Source organism: Schistocerca americana, chromosome 5, assembly GCF_021461395.2.
Source record: "Schistocerca americana isolate TAMUIC-IGC-003095 chromosome 5, iqSchAmer2.1, whole genome shotgun sequence".
Lineage (NCBI taxonomy): Eukaryota > Metazoa > Arthropoda > Insecta > Orthoptera > Acrididae > Schistocerca > Schistocerca americana.
This window is the reverse complement of record NC_060123.1, coordinates 212181106-212201954: the sequence shown is the minus strand read 5'-3', so window position 1 is coordinate 212201954 and position 20849 is coordinate 212181106. Positions and strand designations below refer to the sequence as shown.

The window sequence follows — 20849 nt, the reverse complement described above, 5'->3', positions numbered from 1 at the left end:
ATATGACATTATCACCAAAATATTATGTAATTATAAATATGTGTATGACTAGTTATAAAAACTACACAAAATATGAGAAACCTGTTTAATTGTAAATGTAAATGTGTGCTCATGTGTTGTAATCTGACGACATCCATACAATATTTATTGTTCCACGGATGAATAAATAAATAAATAAATAAAATGTGATAGCAGATTTTCTGTTCCCCATATTCTGCACTTCTCTGTATTGATATGTGCTTGGAGATGGAAATGAGCTTTGTTTTGTCCACAGAATATTCCATGGACATTCATTGTCCACTTCCATATAAGCAACAAATTCTAGAGCAGACATTTGCCTTACTGGTAGGTCAGCATGAAGCTAATTTTGTATGGATGCAAGGCAGAATGTTTCATAGAATCCTCACAGGTAGGTCTAAAGATTAGGCAATTCTATGTACACTTCATGTTTGCACACCACAACTCGATCCCTCCTGCAATGCTCCATTTTCTACTGACATCATATTAGTTGTTTTCCTTCCTCTGCCACACTGCACTATGAAAGCATCTCTCTTTTTGAATTTCATAATTAATTTCTCCAGCCCCTTGGCAGACATCGGACCAATGCCTTTTTTCATACCCATGAGTGTCCAGAACTTCTGCAGAGCTGCTGTCCCACAGTCATTGTTCTTGTGACAGAACTTTACCAGCAACATATGATCAACATTGAGACAGTCAAGCCAAGTATCTCAGTTGAAAAGTGAGGATCGGCCATGTACCCTGCATCTTCTGTTTAGCATATTCAGAATATGCTAAACAGAAGATGCAGGGTACTTATTACTCCATCTAGTGGTAACGTTTTCGTTAATTTTCTTTGTTTCCATAATGTTTCCCCCTTCTTCAATAATATTCCATTTAAATTTGATGTCATTCTGAACAGTAGTTCATTTTTAAAGCATTTTGAAATTGGAACTTTAACTGTGTAGTATGTATGTAATGTACATACAGTGGTGGAACTGTTAATACATTTGGTTCTCTGTGTAATACGTTGAAGGATTGTCATGGTGGCAAATCAGCAATGGAACTAATCACTTTCTTTTGTAGTTTAACAAATTTTTGTATCTCTTACATGCTGTGATTTCTTATGCTAGAATAATAATGCAGTTGATGTGGTTATTAATTCCATAGTACTATGTCTACAATGATTCAAAATTTTCTTAAAGAACCACTCATTTTTATGTAATTTTGAGTAATTATTATTTTATAACTTCATTGCTTTAGGATTCTTCATATTTAGTAAGTTTTTGTAATGAAATACACAGTAAAATATCTTAGAAAAACCCAGAAATAAACTACGTACCATGGAATGTGATTGGGGAGTTGAGGGTTGGGTTTTACTGACTTATAGTCAGTTGAGCCGAATATTCTTTTTTATTTAAATGTTTAACAGAAAATATGTCCACCTGTGTATTCAGGACTTCTGCTTCTTAGCCTGTGGGGTCAATGATGGGCAACTGCAGAAAGGCTGCAAGCGGGTGGAATGCAACCAGACATGACAAACACTTTCCTCTGAAACAGTGAACTGTATAAATAATATGCCCATTTTTAACTGACACACACCTTTAGGCGACACTGCTGATCTAACAGGTGGAAATATTTTAAGTGGTACTGTAAAAGACATGTCCATGAATTTCAACATTTTAAAGAATTAATTAAAATTTTTCAATATTGTTTAAAACAAACAAATTTACATAAAACATTAAAAATAACTGCCCTCAACAATGTAATTCAAATTTCTGATAAAAATAACTGCCTTCAACAATGTAATTCAAATTTCTGATGGATGGCATCTTTGAACACATAATAAAGCATTTGCAACCTCTCAAAAATTTGCGAAACAGCACACGCTGGCACACACAGACACGCACTCAACACAAGGCAGCACAGACAGATAGTCAATACATTTAACCACTGGTCAAACCATGAGTAATAAAGTTCAGCCAAACAATGTAAAATCCATAGTGGAATAATGACAATATTATAAAAAAAAAAGGACAGATTGCTACTCACCATATAGCGGAGATACTGAGTCACAGACAGGCACAACAAAAAGACTTCTAAATTTGTAAGCCTTCAGCCAGAAGGCCTTCTTCTGAAACAGACAACATACACATACACATTCACGCAAATGTAGCTCACACACATGACCACTGTCTCTGGCTGCTGAGGACAGATTCTCATCAATCAGCTCTAAACACTATTAACAGCTTAGAAACTTCATCTAAAGGTATCAGATAATATGCTTAGTTCAAGTTCAGAGTTGTAAAATCACTGGCACCTCTGAACTAAGCAAAACATGAGTGGAAATGTGTCAGAGGGAATAAATGCAAAATGATCTTTCTGTTGAGTTTGTGGTAATTAACTCTGCCTTGTGGTTTATCTACAGTAAATATCAGAGCTGAGTACAGTGATGATGAGGGGGAAATTACCCCTTGCTGAATAATCTTTTCAATCTTGATTCATATGTGGCAGGGATAACCCATAGGATTGTTTCCTAACTAGTATGTAATATTTCACTTTAGTTTTATACTTAATAAGGTGTGTGAGGCCAAGTTCCTCCATCAGCACATCAGGGAATTTATTGCAAAAGCTCTGAATCTTTCTTCGATCTTCAACAGATAAATGTTGCAAATTTTCCTCTACCTCTGACTTCCTGCTCCCTTGTTCACAAAACTGAAACTGCTTACCATGACTAACTTTAAGTTCAAAATAACCATCACAACAATTATGAAGTAATCCTACATTAGCAATGATGTCAGATCTGAGGATAACCCGTATGGTAAGACTCTCAATTAACCTGAACTAACTCTTGACAATATGGCAATCACTGTGGACAAAACAACAATGCATGAGTTATTAGCAGCAGTCTATTGACCCCCATCCATTTGCATAAGAGGAAACTTGCAATGCTGCTGATGCAAATTTGACCATATTGGATTGACAGCTGAAATGGCACTACCCAAATCCAGAAGTGCACATACTGGGCTTTTATTCATCTGACAACAAACAAAGGGCTACTTATCCTTGGCCCATATGCAATTCCAACTATTCGGTGAATATTCACCACCCGACCTAACCCAATATTCTTCAATTGTCAAATTTTATTAGTGGCTCTAGGCTGAATGCAAAATTGGTGAATGTGACCTGCTTTATTGCACTGAAAACACTTGTCATTAGCTCTTTCTGACACCTCCTGTTGCCTTCACATCTGTTCCCTGGGAGTTGTTTGTCAACTAACCTCTATCTTTGGTCATCATGTGTTACATCTCGAATATGTCGACTTAATTTGTCTAGTTGTTGATACGTAACTGGTATTGGACATAAAACTGCCATTTGCCTATCATTAGGTTTCAAACCTTCCACAGTATGACTGACCACTTGTTGTTCTTCACTATAAACTAAACTGAGGGTTCTAACACTCTGTCTAATACTATGGACATAATCTCGTGTAGTTTCATTCAGGCCTTTCTCTTTTCCATGATGGAAATATCATAGCTCTTGCAAGGCTCACCAAGGAATCATATCCACAACAACTTTGCAAAGTACTTGCTCCAATGAATCACCCATGGCTACTTTTAATAAACTGGCAATTAATGCTAGCAAATCCTTATCATTGACCACAGGAACCTCACCTTTATCCTGTATATCCACCAATGTGCATAGAAACTTAACAATAATCATAATCAAATTATCACAAGAGGGATCAGTGCTCTTAAAGAAAGAAACTGTGCAGAGTATTTGTAATTTTAACATCGTATTAGCCTCTTGCAGTCATTTGCAGCTGTATATCAGTATTTAGCTTCTGTCCTACCTCGCACATTCTACCAATACCTTCTTCCACACATGCATTTAATCCATCAATTAAATCACTCAAACATTATTCCAACTGTGCTTGGTGAAGCACCTGCCCCCCACTCTTGACTATATCCTGCAATATGTTTCAACAGTGCATGATTCTAGCTTTTAACCTTCACTGTTGAACTATTGACATGGGTACTCCAACAAATAACTGCATAATTGCCTGTATTTCCACAATGACCACTTGGACAGACACCAGCACCTTATTTGCATTTTGAAGAACCTTTCAGGAATCATGATCAGTGCTTTCATCAGCTGTCTTAATGTTTGTTGTTGTTCAGCTATGGTACCATCATAATAGCCTCTCCTGACGCGAAACTCATAACACAGCTCCTCTTGCCTGCCCATGGCAGCCACGTGCTGATTTCAGGTGAGTAGGCATGCTATGTCAATTACACCACAATTTCATCTTCACATAATTATCATTTTTAACCAAACCACAGGGTAAAAGCTGAACAAAACAACTTTTCACTGAATTAATTATTTATTTGAGATCAAAAAGTTGCCACATTATAAAAATAATTTACTTTCTGAGAATTGATCCACATGATATTATGCCTTTCTTCCTCAGTAGACTGAGAGGAGTTGCCTTTTGCACAAACCCAGGAGTAAACTCGCAAACGAAATTTGCCATCCAGACAAAACATGTAACTTAGTTATATCAGAAGGTGCTGGAAAATTCATTATCAATTTTATCCCCTCTGTATCTATTGATAAAACCTTCTAAAGAGACTACATGGCCAAAAAATTGCATCAATGGACTCTGTTCATCAGTGCTAGAGGAACTCCCTTCATCTGCAGAGTCTGTCCACAACTTTGGGGACACGGGCATCGGGACGTACCACAGCTGCCAGCAGTGCTGCACATGATTAGCAGTGGTCGGTCAAATTCCTGCAGACACTGAGCACTTGTCTCAACTACATAATTTCTTTTGTTCTAGTGAAGCTTCTGCAGTACAAATTAATCAGTCTCCTTTTGTTATGTTTGTAGGCCTTGCTTGCTTATACCATACTGTGCTTCATTTAAAGTGCTTTTCTTTTCTATAACATATACTAATATATGTCTCATAACAGTTTCATTTATTTTTGATATGACACTGATAGTGGCAAGCATGAGGACAATGCTTAATTTTTCTGAGTAGATATACAGTCCACTTTTAAAGTGTTTTTGCAGTTTAGACTATGTACTGGTTTTGCTACCCAGATAACAGAGCACATTAAAATGCATGCTTCTGGGATGTGAGGAGATTGAATCCGCCTCATGGATTAACAATGGAGACCAAAACGTCATTCTGCCAGGAAATGGTTTTTAGGGGGCTTTCCATATCCATCTAAGTAAATACTGTGCTGGTTCCAAAATCCGACCCCACATACATAATGCGCAAACATTTTCAAAAACTGTCACATTTGACTGCGGGATTACACTAGCTGTAGACAGAAGGGGTAAAAGGTGTACACCAATTCCTTCCCAAGGGGTGGGAGGTGGGGAGGTAGGGGGGATGGAGGAGGGAACGGGCAGAACAGATTTAGTTGGTTCTCCACGAAATTGGGGACAGATAGTGCCAGTCGTGACCCAGTACTGACAGGACAAAGGTCACCGGAAAGGGAGGAAGGATCGTTTTTGCTATCTGTAATATATGTATTTGGAACAACAAGAGCCATTTTGTCACACGGGGTATGCTATGTTATCTTTTAACTTTTGAATTACAGTTATTTATGAATCTGTTTGCTACCTCCATATAGCACTGGTTACAAATATTAATACTTTTTTTAAGTCTCTACATTGTTTCCTTCTTTATTCTGTATTATGTTTCTGTTATCTTTACTGTTTCAACCTTTTCTATCTTTACTTATGGGAGACTGTATTCTCTTAGAAGCATATTTTGAAACAACAAATTTAATTCTTGTAGAAGTAATATATATTTTCTGTTATCAGTATAATGTTTGTTCGCATCATTTCTTTGTATGCATCACTGCCTAGCCTTTGATTTGTTTGTTGTATTTGCCTTCTCAATGAGATTCAGAGCTCCATTACTGTGTACATGTTATATTTTGTAATACATAAAGTTGAACAGAAATATTCCCATTTTGCTTCTGTATTTTCAGCTGTGTACATAGGTCCCCTATCCTCACACCCTAGTAACACTTCTGTATTGCCTTAGTGTGGGGGTTTTATTCTCTTGCCTCTATAAAGCACTTCCATTAGGCTATGTTCTTTTACAGTATTCCAGACATTTGTCCAGAGAGACCCACAATAGTTTTATCCATTTGTCGACTGTAAGGAATATTAGTTATTCAATGATGTAACAGTATGTTTGATTTTTTTATTATAAACTGATGGACTCTTAATTCTAACTTCAAGCTGTAAATATTGAAAAACAATCACAAAAAATCTTTTAACACAACTGTCTTTCATTGTAATTTTTAATATTTATGTCTCCAACCAATAATTACTGCTTAAATTAATCTTCTGGTAACTTTAATTAAAAACGTGTTTTACTCTACATCATTAAAATTCAGTATGCTTGTGAGACAGACAAATGGGGCAATTCTGAGAAATATCCCTTGGCGACTCTGTTTATGCGTCTGTGTAGCCAGTCTCTACAACCAAAAACATACATTTTTATGACAGTCTAGGCTGTAAAGGGGAATGTGTCTTGCATGGCAATCTTTTGTTTGTTGTTGAGCCTGACAAGAAGGCCTACTGCAGTTAGGAGAGGGTCAGTAATAGACAGAGATCAACATTGAGTTTCAGAAGAAAAAAATGTGAATTTTATATGAGAACAGAGAGCAAAATTTCAATTAATGTATTGGAAGCAGTTGATTGACTAATGGACACCAAAAAACACTAGACTCACGCTAATCCAGCCCTCAGTAGTTCGGCTTCTCAGTAATCCGGCACACATCCAAAGACATGTGCACAATGAATTATCATGCACAACAATGCTTTATATACTGTATTTGAAATTGTAGCTTTCTTTACAGTTTGGAATCATATCTTCTAAAAGGAAACACGTTATGCTAGACCTCAAGCAGAAACTCGAAATTTTAGATAAGTTAAAATGAGGTTCTTCGCAGAAAGCCATTGCTGCTGAGTTAAATGTTGTACTAGCAACTATTTATGATATCAAAAAGAAAGAAGATGTTATTTGATAGTACCCAACACAAATGGATAATGAGTTGGGAAAACAGAAGGTTATGCGAAAGAGTGAAAATGAAGAACTGGACGTAGCTGTTTATAGATGGTTCATACAACAACACAGTAAAGGAATTCTAGTCAGTGGCCCTATTATAAAGGAAAAAGCAGTGCATTTAACAAACAACTTGGTGGTAGTAACTTGTTTGCAGTGAGTGAAGGTTGGCTATCAAACTGGAAAAAACGACATGGCATTCAGCAGCTGATAGTCACCGGGGAAATCCGCTAACAACAAGGATGCTGATGATTCTGTAAGCAAGATATGGAAGATAATAGAGGAAGAAGATCTAACTACTGATGCTTTGTATAATGCTGATGAAACAGGGCTCTTTTACAAGATGCTTCCTTCAAAAACATTAGCTGCCAGGAACAAGAAGGAAGCTCATGGTTACAAGCAACAGAAACAGCGTGTAACATTAATGGCATGTTGTAATGCAAATGGGAGTCATAAACTAGTACTTGTGGTGATTGGAAAATCACAACATCCACGTTGTTTTCAACACACTGACATAAATACTCCACCAGTGCAGTATTGCACTCAGAAGAAAGCATGGATGGACAGACAAATATTCTCTCGGTGGTTCCATGAAACATTTGTACCAGCAGTGAGAAAAGAGCTAAAAAAGGAAAAGCTTCCACTGAAAGTTATCCTTATAATTAACAATGCTCCCAGTCATCCTTCAGATGTTTCTCTAAAGTCCAATGGTATACAAGCACCCAATGTGACAACCCTAATTCAGCCCATGGACTAGGGAATTTGGGAATCAATTAAACATCATTATCGACATTCACTTCTCGTCTCCTTGCTGAACGAAAGTGAAAACAACTCTATTGAGACTATGCTGAAGGCATGGAAAGCAATTAACATATGTGATGTAATTTTCCAAGCAGCTAGAGCATGGGACAAAGTGGAGAGTGCTACCATAATGAAGAGCTGGAGAAAATTGTGGCCATCCATTGATGCTGAGTTGGATCCAGTAGTCAGTGACAGCGATGAGCCAGTCAATTCAGAATTATCAATTACTTTGTACACTGACATGTTCCACAACCTTCCAGGAGGAGAAGAAATGGATGATGAAAATGTTACTAAGTGGCTGAATGAGGAAAACTGTGATATGGACCAAACTTTAACAGATGAAGAAATAATCAAAAGCGTGTAAAAAAGTAATGATGAAATTGCTGAAGAAGAGGACACAAGAGGAGAGAGCATGAAGATTTCTCACACTGCTGGTGCTGAAGCTGCCAATGTCTTCCTGGAGTACATTAAGCAATAACCAGATACATGCAGTACCGATGTAATGTATTTTTGGATTTAATAAAGTTTATCCTCTACGTTTTCAAATTGTATTCTTCAGTTTAAGAAGCACATTACACTATATCCCATATGTTTCAAAATAAATGAATAAAATAAATTTCAGGCACTCAACAATCCGGCACTTCCACTAGTCCGGTACCCTTATGCGCCAGGAATGGCCAGATCAGCAAGAGTGTAGTGTATTTGTAAAGAGGCAACTTCAATTATGAATGCCGAGGTTGGAAGTGGAGGAGGCCGAGTGCAGTTTTTACAGACACTCCATGAAACATTTAGCATTTTTAAAATAAGAATAAAATACCCAAAATATTTCATGGACTATATGAAATCTGTCTCATTAGTATTACACACAAAAACACAGTCAATCAGGCTTTCATTAGCAAGCTTCTGGAAGAGTAAGAAAATTGTATGAAATGTGTGAAACTACCCAGGAAAAGAGTTTTATGGAGCTTTGGCAATTCCACTAGTTGATGATAAGAATTTCAGTTTCTTTTCCTTTTTAATTTTTTGTTTATTTACTGGTTATAGAAATGAAAGTCTGAAGACTAGTTACAAGAATCCCAAAAATACTGTTTAAATAGTACATTAATGAATAAATAAACAAACTAAGGAAGATAGAGGCAAAGAAAATAACTTGAAACCTGGAAAGGATCTAAATACACAAACAGAGCTCAAATGAGGTGTAACGCCAAATGCCATTGCAATTCTGCCCAACATCACTATGGAGGTGTCGTATGATATGAAGGTCATTACACATTACACTCACTCTTGACCACATTTCACCATTCTTTTAATTCCACTGTGTTGAATATCAGAACCACCCAGTGGTGAAATCATTTGTTTTTTGGGTGGATAAGGAAAACATTTCAGACACAACACCACTCAGTATCAACACAGAAAGATTCCAGGGGATTGTATGAAGCATGTCAGTGAAACCATTCCTTGTATTGTATACTGGGTGGAACAACTAGGATCCTCTGGTAATAACTCCCTCAGTTTGGCAGAGCCTGCAGTGCCACCCACTTACCTTTGTCGAGCACTTTAAAAATGTACCTGTACCGAGACAGCCAGTCACTGATTACTATATGCTTGTGTGAACGGCAACTGTCTAAACACTGCTGAGCTGACTGGCACTATGTTTCTGAACTACTGGCTGCTGTCCCCAAGTGAAATCTAAGGAATTTCAAAATGTTTGTCTGTCATGCTGGTGCCTAGTAATCACTAACAGGTTGTCTCTGTACAGATAAATTTATAAAGTGTTCAACAAAGATACACAAGTGGCACTAAAGGTGTTGCCAAACTGAGGGAGTCAAGGGCTAAGAAAGTATAAACATCCTTTGTTACTTCAGATTGCATTCATGTTTCATTGAATGGGTTTAATGGTCCCTACTGGATCCACCCTGTATACCAGAGCAAAAATTGTAGTCACTTTATACTCCAAAGAGCTGTGGTCACGTTCAGTGGGGTTGCAGGCCCACAATGTCATTAGGGAAAGGTTGAAAGATTAGAGTAAATTAATATTTGTTCCTAATGATATGCAACCCATTAGTTTGACAAAAAATTTATTTGCCTGCCATAATTCCATAATTCGAATTTCTCTCTCTCTCTCTCTCTCTCTCTCTCTCTCTCTCTTATAAGATTACTAATTAATGTTGAAAAGTTCACCTATTGAGTAGAAAGAGTTGTCACTCAGAAATCTTTTAATTTCTTTCTAAGTGTTGATTGGTTATCTGTCACACTTTTGATACTATTTGGTAGGTGACCAAAGATCTTTGTGGCAGCGTAATTCACCCCTTTCTGTGCCAGTTACGGAAAGCACAGGCCAAAAGTAGCTAAAAAGCTCCAATAAACATGTGTCCGCAGATCAACCCTTGCTGAAGTGACCTATTAATTCGAGTTTGGAACCAACTGTAAATGCCCCTGGATACCACAGTATTTATGTTTGTATTTCAAGGTTTGTTTATGCATGCACAACTATTTCCCTCTCCCCCTTCTGTGCACTCTGCCGTACCAACCTCACAATCAATTACAAACGTGAAGGCATCAGGGACAGAGGTTACACTAGAAGAATACACCAACAAGCACTTCACATGTGGCAAAGCTAATGGCAGTGCCCGTGAGACTGCATGATTGTATGAAGAAGCTTTTTCTCTCTCACACAGCCTGACAGGCATACATTTAGCCGGTTACATCAGTGCCTTACAGAAACTGGGAGTTTTGCACACCTTGTATGAGAAGATCGACCCAGATCCATAACACCTGATGTTGAGAAAAGGGTGTTACGCATTGTACACAAATGTCCAAGTACTTCAGAAAGGAGGATTGCTACCTAAGAGTGTCTACTGAGTAATAGCAGTGAGTGGTAGATTTTACGTCGGCAAGTACTCTACCCGTATCATCTCCAGCGAGTGCAAGCTCTCAACAATCCAGACTTCTCCTAGAGAGAGTTTCTGCCAGTGGGTGCTACAACAGTGTACTCTGAATCCCCTGTTAAGCAGTATTCTGTTCACAGATGAGGCTGGATTTAGCCATGATGGTATTTTTAACTACCATAACTTTCACATTTGGACTGATGTCAGTCCTAATGCAACACATGTATCATGACATCAGCAGCATTATTCATTGAATGTCTGGGCAAGACTGCTCAGAAACTGCATAACTGGACCACACTTCCTACCACAGTGACTGACCAGACAGCAATATATGCTGTTTTGTGGAATGTACTTCCAGATGTATAAACCAATGCCTGAACAAGTGGTGCATGCATGATGGTGCTCCAGCATTTTTCATTTATGAGTGGGTTGGCTTCTAACTCAGACGTATGGTCAACATTGGATAGGTAAAAGAGGGCCTGTGCCATGACCTCCAAGGTCTCCAGATCTAAATCTCATGTATTTCCATGAGTGGGGTCATGTCAAAAGCCTGGTTTATGTTCTCAACTCTGTTGAGGAATTACGCTTGCTGTTCGAAGCAGCCGTCCACCATTTACAGAATTTCCCAGGACTGCCTGAGGGGATTCACATCTCATTTCAGAGATGAGCTCAATGTTGCATTCAGATGCACGGACAACATTTCAAACACCTACTTTAATGTTTTGAGATGTCATGACATCCTAGAAACTGATGAACTGCAACAGAAAATGTGTTGTATATCAACAACAGTTGATTTGTGGACCCATGTTTACTGGAGATTTTTAGCTACTCTTGATGTGTACTTTCCATGTGTGAATTATTGACCATCATTCATGAAACACCCTGTATATATACCGGGAATATCCCTAGTTCCATAAATAAATGTCTGCGAGATGATCTGGGCTGGGCTCCAGTTATTATCCTGATTACATGCTTTTGTGCAGTGAAAACTTTTTTTTTCTAAATGATGAATTATCCCAAAATATAATGCCACACAAAAGCAGGGATTAAAATAGGCACCACAAACTAATTTACTTATATGTTTACCACAAAAATTTGCTATAACCCTAATAGCATAAATAGCTGAACTCAGACGTTTCAGCAGATCATCAATGTGTTTCTTCCAGTTCAATCTCTCATCAATGCTCACACTCAAAAATTTGGAATATTCTGCCTTCACTAAAGTCTTCTGTTAAAATTCTACATTTATTAACAGTGTTGTGTCATTTACTGTATGAACTGTATATACTGTGTTCTACCAAAATTTAATGAGAGTCCATTTGCAGAGAACCACTTAATAATTTTCCGAAAAACATTATCTACAGTTTCCCCAACTGATTCTTGCTAGTTGTGTGTGATTGCTATACTTGCATCATCAGCAAAAAGAACTAGCTTCATGTGTTGTTGTTGTTATTGTTGTTGTGGTCTTCAGTCCTGAGACTGGATTGATGCAGCTCTCCATGCTACTCTATCCTGTGCAAGCTTCTTCATCTCCCAGTACCTACTGCAGCCTACATCCTTCTGAATCTGCTTAGTGTATTCATCTCTTGGTCTCCCTCTACAATTTTTACCCTCCACGCTGCCCTCCAATACTAAATTGGTGATCCCTTGATGCCTCAGAACATGTCCTACCAACTGATCCCTTCTTATAGTCAAGTTGTGCCACAAACTCCTCTTCTCCCCAATTCTATTCAATACCTCCTCATTAGTTATGTGATCTACCCATCTAATCTTCAGCATTCTTCTGTAGCACCACATTTCGAAAGCTTCTATTCTCTTCTTGTCTAAACTATTTATCATCCATGTTTCACTTCCAAACAAATACTTTCAGGAACGACTTCCTGACACTTAAATCAATACTCAATGTTAACAAATTTCTCTTCTTCAGAAACGCATTCCTTGCCATTGCCAGTCTACATTTTATATCCTCTCTACTTCGACCATCATCAGTTATTTTGCTCCCCAAATAGCAAAACTCCTTTACTACTTTAAGCGTCTTATTTCCTAATCTAATCCCCGCAGCATCACCCAGCTTAATTCGACTACAAGCTTCATATCTTCATGAATATAGGGTCCAAATCATTAGAGTATATTCAGAACAATAAGTGACTCAAGACTGAATCTTGTGGTGACCCATACTTGATTCCTCGCCAGTTTGAGGAATCTGCTGATTTTCACACATTATGTGAACTCTTTATTTCACCCTTCTGTACTCGTCCGGTTAAATATGAATTAAACTATTTGTCCACTGTCCAAATCGTACCACAGTACTTCAGCTTACCTAGAAGAATTCCAGAATTTACACAATCAAAAGTCTTTGACAGACAGGAGAAAATCCCAACTGGTGATGTTCAGTTATTAAGACCATTTAATATTTGATCAGTGAAAGCACATACAGCATTTTCTATTGAAAAGCCTTTCTGAAAGCCAAACTGGTTTTTTGTTATTACTTTACTTTTACAAATATGTGAAGATACTCATGAATACATTACTTTTTTAAGAATTTTGGACAAAGCTGTCAGAAGTGGGATATACCCCCTTTTTATGCAATGGTTTTGACAGCAGCATAATTCAGTCTATCAGAAAAAATGCACTGTTTCAGTGAGCTATTACATATGTGGCTGAGAATTCTACTTATCTGTTGGGGACAAGCTTTTAGTACTTTGTTGGAGATGCCATAAATTCCATGTGAGATTTTACTTTTGAGCAAGTTTATTATTTTCCCAACTTCAGGAGGAGCCGTGAGTAGAATTTCAACTTTATGAAATTGCATAGGTATTGCCTCTTCCGTACACAACATTGTCTTTTCTAATGAACATCTGGATCCTATTTTCTCCACAACATTTAAAAAACCATTATTACAAATATTTTCAGTCTGTGGCATTTTGTTAATAAACTTTTCATTCAGTTTGATGGTAATACAGTCTTCCTGTGCTCTTGGTTGACCTGTTTCCCTTTCAACAATATTCCAAATTGTTTTAATTTTATTTTCAGAGTTGCTAATCTCAGACATAATACACATACTTCTGGACTTTTAATAACTTTCCGTAATATAGTACAGTAGCTTTTATAATATTTGACTGTTTCTGGGTCGTTACTCTTTCCTGCTTTAGATTCATCTCTCTTTCCCAGTTACAAGACATTTTTATCACTTTAGTAAGCCGTGGCTTTTTGGGTGGTTTCTTACAATAGTATTTCACTGTTTTCTTAGGGAAAATGTTTTCAAAAATGCTCACAAATGTATCATGAAATAAGTTGTGCCACAAACTCCTCTTCTCCCCAATTCTATTCAATACCTCCTCATTAGTTATGTGATCTACCCATCTAATCTTCAGCATTCTTCTGTAGCACCACATTTCGAAAGCTTCTATTCTCTTCTTGTCTAAACTATTTATCATCCATGTTTCACTTCCAAACAAATACTTTCAGGAACGACTTCCTGACACTTAAATCAATACTCAATGTTAACAAATTTCTCTTCTTCAGAAACGCATTCCTTGCCATTGCCAGTCTACATTTTATATCCTCTCTACTTCGACCATCATCAGTTATTTTGCTCCCCAAATAGCAAAACTCCTTTACTACTTTAAGCGTCTTATTTCCTAATCTAATCCCCGCAGCATCACCCAGCTTAATTCGACTACAAGCTTCATATCTTCATGAATATAGGGTCCAAATCATTAGAGTATATTCAGAACAATAAGTGACTCAAGACTGAATCTTGTGGTGACCCATACTTGATTCCTCGCCAGTTTGAGGAATCTGCTGATTTTCACACATTATGTGAACTCTTTATTTCACCCTTCTGTACTCGTCCGGTTAAATATGAATTAAACTATTTGTCCACTGTCCCAATCGTACCACAGTACTTCAGCTTACCTAGAAGAATTCCAGAATTTACACAATCAAAAGTCTTTGACAGACAGGAGAAAATCCCAACTGGTGATGTTCAGTTATTAAGACCATTTAATATTTGATCAGTGAAAGCACATACAGCATTTTCTATTGAAAAGCCTTTCTGAAAGCCAAACTGGTTTTTTGTTATTACTTTACTTTTACAAATATGTGAAGATACTCATGAATACATTACTTTTTTAAGAATTTTGGACAAAGCTGTCAGAAGTGGGATATACCCCCTTTTTATGCAATGGTTTTGACAGCAGCATAATTCAGTCTATCAGAAAAAATGCACTGTTTCAGTGAGCTATTACATATGTGGCTGAGAATTCTACTTATCTGTTGGGGACAAGCTTTTAGTACTTTGTTGGAGATGCCATAAATTCCATGTGAGATTTTACTTTTGAGCAAGTTTATTATTTTCCCAACTTCAGGAGGAGCCGTGAGTAGAATTTCAACTTTATGAAATTGCATAGGTATTGCCTCTTCCGTACACAACATTGTCTTTTCTAATGAACATCTGGATCCTATTTTCTCCACAACATTTAAAAAACCATTATTACAAATATTTTCAGTCTGTGGCATTTTGTTAATAAACTTTTCATTCAGTTTGATGGTAATACAGTCTTCCTGTGCTCTTGGTTGACCTGTTTCCCTTTCAACAATATTCCAAATTGTTTTAATTTTATTTTCAGAGTTGCTAATCTCAGACATAATACACATACTTCTGGACTTTTAATAACTTTCCGTAATATAGTACAGTAGCTTTTATAATATTTGACTGTTTCTGGGTCGTTACTCTTTCCTGCTTTAGATTCATCTCTCTTTCCCAATTACAAGACATTTTTATCACTTTAGTAAGCCGTGGCTTTTTGGGTGGTTTCTTACAATAGTATTTCACTGTTTTCTTAGGGAAAATGTTTTCAAAAATGCTCACAAATGTATCATGAAATAAGTTATATTTTAAATTAGCATCAGGTTCCCGGAACACTTCATCCCAGTCTAACTGCTAGAAACTTTTCCTAAAATTTGCAACCATTAAATCATTAATTGAATGCACTATTTTGGAGGACTGTTTTGCATTACTGTACAGAGCTACGTCATCTACTGTAACTAGCTGTACATAATGATAAGAAAGACCATACTTAACAGGATAAATGTTTATTTGATCAAATTCGTCTTAGTCTGTGAAAATGTTATTTATCAGTGCGCTTCTTTCATGTACTACCCAAATAGGAAAATCAGTAACTCATGTCATATTGCAAGATGTGAGTAGTACTTGAAGATCATTCTTCCTATCTTTCTGAAATTCTACATTGAAATCCCTACAAATAATAATTTGCTTCCCTCTGTCTGATAGATAGCACAACAAGGAATCCAGGTTTTTCAGAAATAGTTGAAAATTTCTCAGTGGTGATCTATACACAGTTACAAAAACTATAAAATTACCATTATTCAGTTGAAGTTCACAGGCACTTGCTTCTATGTGTTGCTGTACATATTTTTTATTTTTTTTTAATTTCTAAATTTTCCACACTGTGATAACTTTTAACCTTTATGGCTACTCCTCCTTTTTCCATATCATCTCTACTTACATGTGCTGAAAGCTTATATCCACTTACATTTATTTTTCCATATCTGTGACTTTATGATGTTCAGACATGCATAGTACATCTATTCCATTCTTTGTTTCTAAATCTTCCAAACAAACAATAAGGTCATGTACTTTGTTTTTAATCCATTGATATTCTTGATATTCTGATGCAATGTACTAACATTATTTATTATTTTTCACTGTACTGTTATAAGAATCTTGTGATATTTTAACATCTCTAATCTGAACTTCACATTATGCTTGATTCCTTTCAAGGTGGTATCACTAGTAAAATGTGTGTGTGTGTGTGTGTGTGTGTGTGTGGGTGTGTGGGTGTGGGGGAGCAGTGTCAAAGGTTGTCAAGCACAAAATATGAGGGATCAATGCCCCAAGGGAAGGAACAGATTCATTATGCCACCCCCTGAAGCCTTTCCATGTTGATACTGAGTAGTGGTGCATCTGAAATGTTTTTATCGACCACCCACAAGAAAACTACGTGATTTCAATGCTGATCAGAAACAAAGGGATGAAATGTGGGTAACACTAGGTGTGGTGACCTCCCTATCAGGTGACACATCCACAGTGGCATCGGGCAGAATTGTGCTGAAATTTGGTGCCCCTGTGGCATCATTAACCCACCGTACACCTCACATGATGGTTTGACTATAGGCCTTTTTCTAACATGTGTTGAGACCTCCCTGTTCAAAGCATCACTGTGCTCGAGGGTGATGCCATGCTTTTGCTCAGTTACAGAGGAAGGTTGTAGGCACCTTCGAGTCAGATTTCAAATTTCTGCATCATAACTGGATACAATTACAGAGTTTTGAAAAAATGACCTTTTAATTGTGTCGGACAGTTTACTAAGGAAGCGGCAGTCCCGTGGGCATCGCTACAGAAGGGAGTTCATCTTCACCACTGCCTTATGGTTTTTACTGAGGATTAAATTATTTTATTTTCGGTGGAATGTGTGTTATGTTCACTAAATGTGAAAAGTTCAAATTATGTCATGACTGGGACTTCAATATGGACTTCACCGAAAAAAATAAATTTAGAAATTATTAGTATATAATTAGAGCTAAGCTCCAGAATGGGATTTTCACTCTGCAGCGGAGTGTGCACTGATATGAAACTTCCTGGCAGATTAAAACTGTGTGCCCGATCGAGACTCGAACTCGGGACCTTTGCCTTTTGCGGGCAAGTGCTCTACCACTGAGCTACCGAAGCACGACTCACGCCCGGTACTCACAGCTTTACTTCTGCCAGTATCTCGTCTCCTACCTTCCAAACTTTACAGAAGCTCCCCTGCGAACCTTGCAGAACTAGCACTCCTGAAAGAAAGGATACTGGCAGAAGTAAAGCTGTGAGTACCGGGCGTGAGTCGTGCTTCGGTAGCTCAGTGGTAGAGCACTTGCCCGCGAAAGGCAAAGGTCCCGAGTTCGAGTCTCGGTCGGGCACACAGTTTTAATCTGCCAGGAAGTTTCAGAGCTAAGCTATTTGTTTAAGAGATAAATTTACGTACTGAATTCTGGCTTATGCATCTAATAGTCATTCAAAATTATCTTGAAATAAAATACTTCTTATTTTATAGTAGAATTGTAATTTTTCTTCCTTATAACCAATGATATTTTTTAGTTTTTTCTATAAAAATAACAATTCTTTTACTTTAAATTCTTTTACTGTGTAATTCATGTAAACCAATGTAATCTTTGCAGGAACTCAGGTCATGGACCTGGAGATTTTAAATCCCCTGTGTCACCTGTTTCTCCTCCAGATGTTTCTACACAATACAGGTAATAGATGATATATTAAATGTACCTTTTTTGGGGTGTATTCAGTCTAATATTGGGCATAAGTGCTGATTATGCCTCCTTTTTTTTCAGTTAGACCCCTTCTCTGGGACTACGTGAGAACTGCAGTGTATTCTAGCACTGTAGACCCAGAGAAGGAATTAGATTACAGAACATGCCACACATTTTCCATTGAACATGAGGTAACCTGTCATGCAGATACTGGCTCTTCAGTTGTTCAAATTGATGGTGCTCATTTTGAACGGTCTTTTGTAACATTTATCAGGGAAATAAATAACCGAAACACACTGTTTTATTGTCAATCACACCTATTGATCTTGAGGATACTCCAAACTCACTTAGTATGCAATTTTGATGTCTGGTTGCTCAATGAGATACATTTCTTGTTGTCTCCATTATCATATACTTCAGTTTAGGCATTGAATTTTTGAAGCTTGTATTTCAATCATAGATTAAAAACCTGGACTTGGATCTTTTAAGGACAAAGTATTAAAGCTTTTTAAGTTATTGTTGCATTAGTAAAGTTCTTCTAATTAATTAATATTAATTGTAGAATCATTTTGTGGAGTAAACAAATTACATGCATCAAGGTTTTTGGTCTTTTGGATTGACTTTGACACTTCAGTTTTGAAAAGTAAGTTGAGCACTGCTTTGATTTAAAGTTTTGTGGGTTTGGTTCATAGAAGGTATCTGCACAAAATCTATTACATCACTGAGAATAAGATGTGGTTCTGACTTCCAATAAATATTATTAATGCTGTGGATAATTTTTTAAACAGAAATCAAATATGAAAACTTGATCACATGAAGGAAACTGATAAAGAAAATATAAGTAAAAAGATCTATTTGGAAAGGAATGGATAATTTGAATCAATGTCATGTTGTAGCCAAATGGGTTGTCTATGTTAAGAGTCCACTTTTACAATGGGGAAACTTGGGTTACGATGAACAAAGGGCCTTCCTTCTGGAGCAGTTGATTAGGTATAGATCTAGTGCTTGCTGTTAGAAAATATATCTTTACTATTAATTAACGATAAATTATCACTTCACTCCTGTATACTTCTTCCAGGAGCTGATACTTTTAGGAATCTACAGTTTTATATCACAGTAGAAAAGGCAGATTTGCTACTTTGAGAAATCTCTGGTTGCCTATTTTATATTAAATACCTGTTATTTATCTCCTATTATTGAAGTCCTTGATGGAGCAATACATAAAATAAGGAAAAGACAACCACTCACCTGTAGTGGCTTGATGCATGGAGCACAGAAACAATTAACAGAAAACAGCATTCATGTTAGCTTTCAAAGCTTGCTCTTTTTCTAGCCATTCACACACATAACCGCACAGAGGCCCAAATGCACATTCCTAAGGTCATGGCAAGACTGATTTTAGTGAATGTGAATGTTTATTGCATGTCTGTAGGTTTGTGTGTGTGAATTTGTGTACTGTTGCTAAAAACAGAGCTATTGTTAGTGTGAATGCTGTTTTCTATTATGTGTTTCTGTGTGCCATACATCAATCCACTATAGGTGAGTGGTTGCCTTTCCATTATTTTACTGTAACATAACATTTTCATAACCACATTGATATTTATGAGTATCAAATTCCTAAATCAAATGATATTCATAATATTGTGTATTTTACACTTCTGTCAAATCATTGTTAGACATGCTTATCAAAGATACATTTGCAGTAACTGAGGAGATTGTTCCTATCATTTCTTTGATGATAGACTCAAAAAAGCCTTAGAACTAGCTGTCTAATTAATTTAGCACCATGCCGTTACTGTAATTATAAAATTAAATTCTTCCAGAATCCAAGGCAGGCATAAAATAAGGTCATTTACATGTACCTTAAGACTCTGTTTGGTACAACATTAATTACTTCTCTGGGAGAGGTGTCAGATAGTTATTATGAATAGTGTTTTTCTCTCTTATGCTGGTACATATTAATCGTTTTATTCTGATGCCAAGCATTTCTTCAGTAAACTTTCCTCAGCGAGTAACAAATTACATACTGATGTTTTCCACGTTTAAACTAAGCAGAAGAACTGCTTAGTTAAAGAATTTTCCTCATCCCACACATAATAAGATTCCTACAGTAGCAATTACATTTTATTACTATTGTTTGCTATCTTCCTGTACCTTTCTTTTTTCATATGACAAGATCAGTTGTTTTGAAATACAGAATTTCAGTTGCCCTTACTAATTTGAGCTCTATTGTCCATTAAATAGATCTACAAAGAATGAGGTTTTTCCTCCTGTTTTCTCTGATGTCATTATTTTTAACATATAGTTTTATAGCTTATTTAATGAAGACCTGCAAAAGAAAGCTTCTTGAAAACTTATAAATTTGTTTTAGAAAGGTAGAGGGGGTATATATGAAGGAAACAATATCCTCATATATGTTTTAGATTCATAGATTCTTTTCAGGTACTTATTTGTCACCACTCTTCAATTTTCATCTTTTTTGTAGCAGTGCATTTTCATACCCCTGCTCCAGTATGAATAATGAGTCATTTCCTGTACATTGTTGAAATGTTTATGAGACCAGTAGTACAAGCTTGTAGCAAGTTGTATCAACTCAAAAACATGCTTCACTACTCACTTGGAAGAAAACATGGTTTATATTTATAGGATGTAGCAAACGAATGCTTATAAATTTTGAAGAGTCATAGAGAATGTCTTGGAGAATAAATTCATGATATAAATCCATGTCCAGAAACATCATCCAA

General features: G+C 36.7%; 1 protein-coding gene across 1 annotated transcript in view; it reads left to right on the top strand.

Moving 5' to 3' along the window:
• Window positions 1-20849, top strand: part of LOC124616723 (DNA-directed RNA polymerase II subunit RPB1-like) — a 117242-nt gene that overhangs the window by 79378 nt on the left and 17015 nt on the right. Inside the window, exon 7 of the mRNA XM_047145083.1 lies at window positions 18019-18096. Within this exon, the coding sequence (XP_047001039.1) occupies window positions 18019-18096 (78 nt within the window). The remainder of the gene's footprint in view (window positions 1-18018; window positions 18097-20849) is intronic.